The sequence below is a fragment of the Palaemon carinicauda genome, chromosome 29 (assembly GCF_036898095.1).
Source record: "Palaemon carinicauda isolate YSFRI2023 chromosome 29, ASM3689809v2, whole genome shotgun sequence".
Classification (NCBI taxonomy): Eukaryota; Metazoa; Arthropoda; class Malacostraca; order Decapoda; family Palaemonidae; genus Palaemon; species Palaemon carinicauda.
Genome location: NC_090753.1, coordinates 47,633,063 through 47,641,664, shown reverse-complemented (window position 1 = coordinate 47,641,664; position 8,602 = coordinate 47,633,063). Strand labels below are relative to the sequence as shown.

The 8,602-nt window shown below is 33.3% G+C and overlaps 1 protein-coding gene across 1 annotated transcript; it reads right to left on the bottom strand.

Moving 5' to 3' along the window:
- Positions 1-5,377: 5,377 nt before the first annotated feature.
- Positions 5,378-8,288, bottom strand: LOC137622178 (protein unzipped-like). Its single transcript, XM_068352616.1, has one exon. The coding sequence runs from the start codon at positions 8,233-8,235 to the stop codon at positions 6,958-6,960; it is 1,278 nt and encodes a 425-aa protein (XP_068208717.1). The 5' UTR covers positions 8,236-8,288; the 3' UTR covers positions 5,378-6,957.
- Between the last annotated feature and the right edge of the window lie 314 nt (positions 8,289-8,602).

Here is an 8,602-nt window from a genome sequence, read left to right as displayed (position 1 = left end):
CTGTACCATGGTCTTCCACTCTTTGGGTTAGAGTTCTCTTGCTTGAGGGTACACCCGGGAACACTATCTTATTTTATTTCTCCTCTTGTTTTGTTAAAGTTTTATGGTTTATATAGGAAATATTTATTTTAATGTTACGGTTCTTAAAGGATTTTATTTTTCCTTGTTTCCTTTCCTCACTGTTCTATTTTCCCTGTTGGGGCTCCTGGGCATATAGCACCCGGCTTTTCCAGCTAGGGTTGTAGCTTGACAAATAATAATAATAATGATTGATTTACCTCCTTCCACCTTCTTCTTTAATATATTTCACACTTGATTATCAGATCACTTCCGTGGAATTTTGCCCAAGAAAGCTGAGCGTATCAATTTAATCAATTGAATTGTCAAAGAAGGACCTAACATTTGGGTCATCGAAGTAGTTTGGCCTTATTAAGTGTGCCTCTTCCAGGATATTCAAGATTTCTCAAATTTCCTCGAAGTTTCATCAATAACTTAACAGTAAAGTGTCCAGAAGAAATGGTCTCCAGATTTATAAAGCGGTTTTTTTTTTTTTTTCAAGATGACCCAAGTGCCTTTAATATCGGTGCATTATTTTGCAAAGTGATCCTATAATTGATAACTCTTAACCAGACACTTGATATTTTTATGCAGATCAGTGTATCCGAAGGTGTGGGTCATCTGGCTATTCTCTTGAAAGTGTTGTGTCAGTGTAAGCAATGCAGCTGGTAATTCTATACTACTTTATCTTCAAGTATGTTCTAAATATATATCTCGGAGGATCTGTACAAAAGTGTGTCCGATTAGCTGTTTACTATGAGAAAATAATACACGTCTATTGTAGATTTAGAAGTTTTTATGACGAGGAATGTGAAAAGTGCATCAAATTAAAGTGAATTTGAAGTGTGATTCATATATCTAGATTTTTTTTTTTTACCTCCGCCAACGAACTTGGAAGGTTATGTTATACCCCATGATTGTGTGTTTGTTTGTGAACAGCTTTCTCACTACAATTTTAATCTTAGAGTAATGAAACTTACAGGGATTAACTGTTATGTAAAAAGTTGGAAATGATTAAATTTTTGATTGTCAAGGTCAAGGTCACTTAGTGCCCCTTTAGTTTTTTGTGTATTGTACAGTTGGCTTAATTAATTCTGGTACTCTTCATAGGAAGCAAAGAAAACGTCAGGGTATCGGAATTAATGATGCCAACTGTACCACCCATGTTGACCCAGGTACCCTCGGGAAGTAACTATCCACTCCAAACATGAAGCCATTCTTCATGAAGTTCGGTTAAATTGTTCATTTGTACTAATGCTCCAATTTTTCATTTACAGGTTTTTCCCTCCTTTAAGCATTTATTCTAATTGTCATTGTGGCAATTTATATATCGCTAATTTAAATTTTTTTTGGTTCCAGAATTTTTGTCCTATTTGATACCCTTTTCTTAATCTTGATTTATTTATATATTCGTTCCGTTTTTTTTTTCTTTTTAATTCAGATGTCTTATAATGATTAACATTGACTGATCATAACCCTATAAAGTATTTTTGCAGATACTAAATAGACATTTATATCGCAACTTTATTTTTTTTTTCACGAATCTTTTTCCTATTTAATCCTTTTTGTTTCTTTTTGATTTTTTCATATTCAATTTTTTTTTATTTATTCAGGTGTCTTACCTTGATTAACATTGATAACATACCTATATAGTACTTTTGCACATACTTTAATTTTCTTCACGAATTTTTTTTTCCATTTGATACATTTTTCTGTTTTTATTTTTATATTTTATTTTATTTTATTTTTGTTCTCGTATGCAGATGTCTCATCTTGAGTAACATTGTCTGATCATATAGCCATGAAGGACTTTTGCATATATTGATACACATTTTTACCTTTTTTTTTTTTTTTTTGCCTTTGTAAAATGCATTTCTTATCAGTACTATTTATTAAGCGTAAACTAATGAATACAATTTGTTTACTCTAACCTTTTGTTTGTTTAATTGACGCATTTATATATTTACTCTTTTCTGTATCATTTTTTTTTGTTAATGAGTGTTTGTATCATGGGTATTTAGCCTCTTCTCTCTCTCTCTCTCTCTCTCTCTCTCTCTCTCTCTCTCTCTCTCTCTCTCTCTCTCTCTCTCTCATAGCTTGATTTTTGCATTAATTGAATACTTGTAAATTATTAATATTGTAAAGTTGTAGTTCGGTAAGTCGAAAAGTTTTAATTTTCTTTAGTTGAAAAGCAGCATTTTTTGGCTTGAAAAGTTGTAATTTCGTTTGGTTGAAAAGTAGTAGTTTTGCTAGAAAAATTGTAATCTCGTTTATTCGAAATGTTGTAATTTTCTTTACTTGAAAAGTAGTAGTTTTTGCTAGAAAAGTTGTAATTTCGTTCAGTTGAAAAGTATTAGTTTTTGCTAGAAAAGTTGTATTTTCGTTTATTCGAAAAGTTGTAATTTTCTTTACTTGAAAAGTAGTATTTATTTGCTAGAAACGTTGTAATTTCGTTTAGTTGAAAAGTTGTAGTTTTTTTTTTTTTTTTTTTTTTTTTTTTTTAGAAAAGTTATAATTTCCTTTAGTTGAAAAGTAGTAGTTTTTGCTAGAAAAGTTGTAATTTCGTTTATTCGAAAAGTTGTAATTTTATTTACTTGAAAAATAGTATTTTTTGCTATAAAAGTTGTATTTTTGTTTAGTTGAAAAGTAGTAGTTTTTGCTAGAAAAGTTGTAATTTCGTTTATTCGGAAAGTTGTAATTTTCTTTACTTGAAAAGTAGTTTTATTTTTTTTTTTTTGCTAGAAAAGTTGTAATTTTATTTGAAAAGCAGTAGTTTTTTTCTAGAAAAGTTGTAATTTCGTTTATTCGAAAAGTTGTAATTTTCTTTACTTGAAAAGTAGTATTTATTGCTAGATAAGTTGTAATTTTGTTTAATTGAAAAGTAGTAGTTTTTGCTAAAAAAAAAAAAAAAGTTGCAATTTCGTTTATTCGAAAAGTTGTAATTTTCTTTACTTGAAAAGTAGTATTTTTTTTACTAGAAAAGTTGTAATTTCGTTTAGTCGGAAAGTTGTGATTTCCTTTAGTTGAAAAATAAATATTATTTTAATAGAAAATTTGTAATTTTATTAGTCGAAAAGTTGTAATTTCCTTTAGTTGAAAAGCAGCAGTTTTTACTTGAAAAATTGTAATTTCCTTTAGTCGAAAAGTAGTATTATTTTCTAGGAAAATTGTAATTTGCTTAAATCGAAAATTTTAACTTCATTTAGTTGAAAAGTTGTAATTTCCTTTAGTAGAAAAGTAGTATTTTTTTTACATTGAAAGTTGTAACTTCTGTTAATCGAAAAGATGTGATTTCCTTTAGTCAAAAAGTTGTAATTTTCTTTAGTCGAACAGTAATTTTCATAGAAATGTAATTTTTCTTTGTCTAAAAGTTGTAATTCACTAGATTTGAAATTATTTTATCGAAAAAGCCCGATTCTTCTCGTGAGAAAAGTTACAATTTACTTCAAATATACCAACTATATGTAACTTACCTACTTTTAAGAGATGGAAATTGGCTTCAGCCATAAAGATGTAATTTACTTAAGTCGAAAATGTTGCTTCAGCAGGAAAAAATATATTTTTTGCCAAAATGCTGGGATAGAAATTCAATATTGACTACGATTTTTTTTTTATTTTTTATATATCAGAATATTTGTTATTTTATTTTTCAGTGTTTAAAAGCTTTTAAGTAGATTTGCAGAAAAGTTGGGATTTACCTTAACTGATACGTATGATCAGTAATTCCCTCTTATTTGACTTTTTTCAACTTGAAATTTCATTAGAAAGTCAACCTTTAGGTTATGAAGGTGAGCATTGCTATTTGAAAATAGGTACAAAAAAAAATCGAAATATCATTTCAAAGATATAGATTTTTGGCTTCGTGATTTTTAGTGTTTACAGTTTTCAGATTTCCTTCAGAATTTGACTTCATTTTTTCTGAAATCGTCTTAGAAATAAAGCTGAATGTCATATAACTTGATCAGGAAATAGCTAATTGTTTTGCCTCCATATTTTTTAGTGTTTTATTGCATAGTAAATTTGCAAGCCCAAGATTTTCATGTAATTTGTTGCGAACATTTTGTCACAATTTATGAGGCAAAATTTTGTCACAAATAATGATGCAGGATACTGCTATATAACAATTCATGGTTAAACATGTTATGTTAACTTGAAATAATTCAAAATTTATTTTTGGCCTGTGAAAACTATATTGAATTAGATTTTTTTTTTGTTAAGAAGGTAAATAAAAACAAGGTTTGTTATTTCACATTTTTATTTATTATTATTATTATCATTATTACACGGACAGGTACAAATTCTTCCACCTAGAGTTAAAAGTTTATAGCTTTCCACTGCCTGTATCCATTATACTTTCATTACCTATAACACGACAAACAAACACATGACCTGTAAATGACAATAACAGTGACCCCATCTGACCTCTCCCCATCGACAGTAACTTCCTCTTGACCCTATTTAGGTAACAGTGATTGCATTCAATAAGCAAGCTTTATATAAAAACATTTTCAATACATTACATGCACAATATCACTATGCCCTTTTTGGGTGTTAGTGTCGACAGTGTTCCCTATGCAATGCAGTGTAGGCATTACGAAAGGGTATTTACAGTTTCCTTCTGCCTCCAAGCTGCAGCTACTTTGTAGCCCTCGACTTTTAACTCTTTATCAACTTTCCTCCATTCATTATGGGGTCCAAAGTCTCTTAACTTCATAGAGAAAATACTCCCACATCAGCGCCTCAAAATTACATGCATACATTGTCACTGTTAATATCAGAAGCCAACGAGAACCCTTATACCATAAAGTGCGTTCAGTTAACAATTGTACAGTATTGGCCAAAATGGCAATATTGCATCAAGACCCTGATGTGTCGATTTTTCGAAATTATAATATATTGTGGATTTTTTTTTAGATTTCAGGAACTCTCGCTCCTCTCCGTCAAAAGAAATATAAACAGTAATTGTAATAAAGATTAATGATAGAATCTATCCCTATTATTGCTATTTATCAGATATGAAGTCTGTCACTTCTAATAAATATTTAACTTAGTAGTACTGGTAATGATAATCATGATGATAAAATCTGTAAAGTAAAAGCAGGGATATTAATTATAACGAATGGTAAATTCCTGTTAATGAATCCCTCTCAGTTTTTCGTCACGCTGTGTAAAAGATACTTTCCCTGAATATGCCACCTATAGATATCAGATAACTACTAAATAATATATTCTCCGTCAAACATTACTTGTAACTGAACGCACTCTCTTATCATTACTTACATTTCCGACATTTAAAAGAAATAGTTTCCCTCGAACGTCATTTTCCACACACACAAACGTCCTCTTACAATATCAACGTATCGCAAAGCGAAAGTATACGAAATATGTGCTTGTCGCTTTCACCCGCGGGTGTCTTGTGCATTGTCGGTTTCCAGTAAATAAGAGAAAAAAAAATAAGCGTCAAAGACCATACATTATCACTTTCTGCACTATTGAGAGGCCCTAAGCAAACACAATGTTGTATTTTGAATATTCATAAGCGTTAGTAGACTGCACATTAGTACGTTTTAATCATAAGTCATGTCGCCACTTTGGATATTAGTGTATCGTGTACTGCTTGTGTACGTTTGGAGATCAAGTCTCTGAAGAATGTTTGTGAGTTGTTGATAAGATCCCTTGAGTTCCTCTTGATTGTGGAACTTCTTGAGATATTAGTAAGTTTAAGATACTACAGGTTATTGAGAACAAAGATAATCTTGAGAAATAAATAATACGCCTGCAATGTATAGGAGAGACACCAGCATTCTGATGATCAGAGAGAAAAAGCATTTCATCAATAGATAATTATCTGCAATGTACAATAAAACTTATACACTTAGTATTTATATACACGCTTTCACGCTACCTCAGTCGCACTTCCAATATAATTGTGAATGAAAACATTTAGATCCACTTATTCATGTCATCGTGAGCTCATTCTAAGCTTTACTGCTTGTTCACTCTGACAAACAGGGATTTTCTCCTGTTTGGTCTCCTATGAGGAGAGAGCCCAGATTACCAACAATCTAGACTGAACTCCTACACCCACCTCACAGTGGAAAACAGAAGCCGTTTACCCAAGAGATAGAAAGATAGGTAGATAGTCATAGAAGTAGAAAATGAGAAACATTTTTGACGTTTTTCCTTTTTGCTTTTCTGGTGTTGATATCCTGAGAAAATGGCCCACCATATAGTTATCGCTATGAAAGAGAGTCTAGTTAAGGTGAAAAGAGCAGAGAACTGATGGTTTCGACTAAAGGATTGCATGCTTGTCTGAACGTCGCCATTGGTGGCACCATAAAACTCATGTGAGACCTTTCTATGTATCTGTAGTACTGGTCATTATATATCATTGAAATGTTCTTGCAGTGACAGAAGTGGATTATATCATTTAATTCTTTTTAGCAGTAAATTGACTCCATGATGGGCATTTGATTGCCAATAGTTAAGAAAGTGTATAGCAAGCCTTACTAAGGCTTGTGGGAGTTAAAAGGGATTTATTTATAGTTTTTATATGTAATATATACTTTTCTTCCTGTTTGTGCTGTGCACTGCAAGAAATATGCAAGAGACAACTTTCTAATTACTACTAAAGTACATGAATGAAAGGTTTAAGGACATCATTGGTTACTCCTGCAGTTTACATAAATGTACATTAATTATCTAAGGTATTATATCCTGAAATATTTCCGAGAGATTGTTTTTATTTCAAAGATCTCCAGTGATGCACTTTCGTTTCTGAAGAAAATATCACATATCTAGTTTTTTTATGTTTTGGTTAAGCCCAGCAGCTTATTGTTTTCAAATTATAAGTATCCAGAATTACATTTATTTTTAGAGTGGTAGACAAATTAACTTGTTTCAAGGGCTCATAGTTGACAAACACTGAGTGACAATTGCAAGTAATAATGATGGTAGGAATACAAGGCTTACTCGGGCTTTAGTTAACCCAGAACTATTGAGGGTCACCACCAGTTCTTGCTCTGATGTTGTACTTAATGAGTCACTTTTTGGTTTCTCAGGTCCAACCATAGATATCTTTGGTGGGTCAGGTGTTGTAGTCGTTGTAGTAGAAGTAGATGTGGTTGTTGTTGTTGTTGTGGACTTGTAGAGAATTGAAGATTGTTCAGCAATGTCTAGCTCTGTGTTGTTGTTAAGGAAGTAGGGTCGGGAATACTCGGCACGGAGTAAGATGAGTCGTCGGTCCATATGCAAGCCTTCTATAACTCTTGAAGTTTGGTCACCATCTTCATAAACAGCTGTCAGTGTTGCGTAGTAAGGGGCCTCTGTTTTACGAATTGTTCCTATCATTTTGACGTTGACCCCTGTTCCGGGAGGGAGGCTGTACTCGAGCAACTCTCTGTGTGCGCTGTCAAATTCATTTTGAATTCCCCAGTAGATATCTCTTTCATCATTGTCCGGAGGAGGGGATACTACATGTGCTGGAAGACCTGTGTACGTACCTTTAACTTGTCCCCAGTAAGACAGATGAGCTACCACAACATCCCTAGCTTCCACAACGTGTTGTCGTGTTGGACCAGGGTTCAAGAGCTTGGCAGAAGCGAGCTCTTTATCTTCATGCTTTACCGAGGTCCTACTGGTGTCCAGATTGACACCCCTTAAGTCATACCTAACTGGCTGGTCCTCAACCAGGACCATTGCCTTGTCGACCACCTCCACAGAATTTCCAGACACCAGGTGAACTCTCCTTTCCACGGGTGACAAAAATCCAGCCTCGGGATATCCGTTTTCACCCGTGCGCACCGCCAGGAATAGCTTTGCCTGTGCTGCTACGGCATTGTGAGGGGGCGCTAGGTATCGGTCCCATTCCATATACCTGACCTTTGCAGACCCGTTCACGGATATCAAGATTTCAAACTTGTCTGAAGCTCTTAGTGGGTTATTGAAGTATGGAACAGTACAAACGCCTCCCTGCATCGAACCTGCCATCCAGTGAGTGTGTTTCTGAGCTCTGCACCACACAGTAACCGGGTCATCTTCATTGACCTGGACTGCGTGGGGATGGCCTCTGGAAGAACCCTCTAACCACGCCAGGGTTGAAGACGTGATGATTCGGCCTCCCTCCTGCCGAATTTGGGCCATGTCCAAACTGGCCCTGGCTCCTATTATAAGCGCCATTACAACCGCACCCAACCTGGAAAAAATAACATTTATTAAGATTTTATCTTTGAGCTTAAAATTATGTTTTTTAAATCAACGCAATTTATTGTTAAAATCACAGCATTCCATGTTATAACCCAATTTCAACAGGGTCTTGAATCAAAATATCATGTCAATAGCTATAGTTTCTTGTAGTTTTGTAACTTTAACATCATGTCAATAGCTATAATTTCTTGCACTTTTGTAACTTCAACACCATGTCAATAGCTATAATTTCTTGTAGTTTTGTAACTTTTTTTCATTTTTTGTTACGTATACAGCATTCAAAATAATAAAATACATAGATATACTATCGGTTTATAGAATTTTTATCTTGGCCAAGTGA

Coding starts and splice junctions, on each gene's coding strand:
- LOC137622178 (XM_068352616.1), bottom strand. CDS start 8,235: ATGGCGCTTATAATAGGAGCCAGGGCCAGTTTGGACATGGCCCAAATT.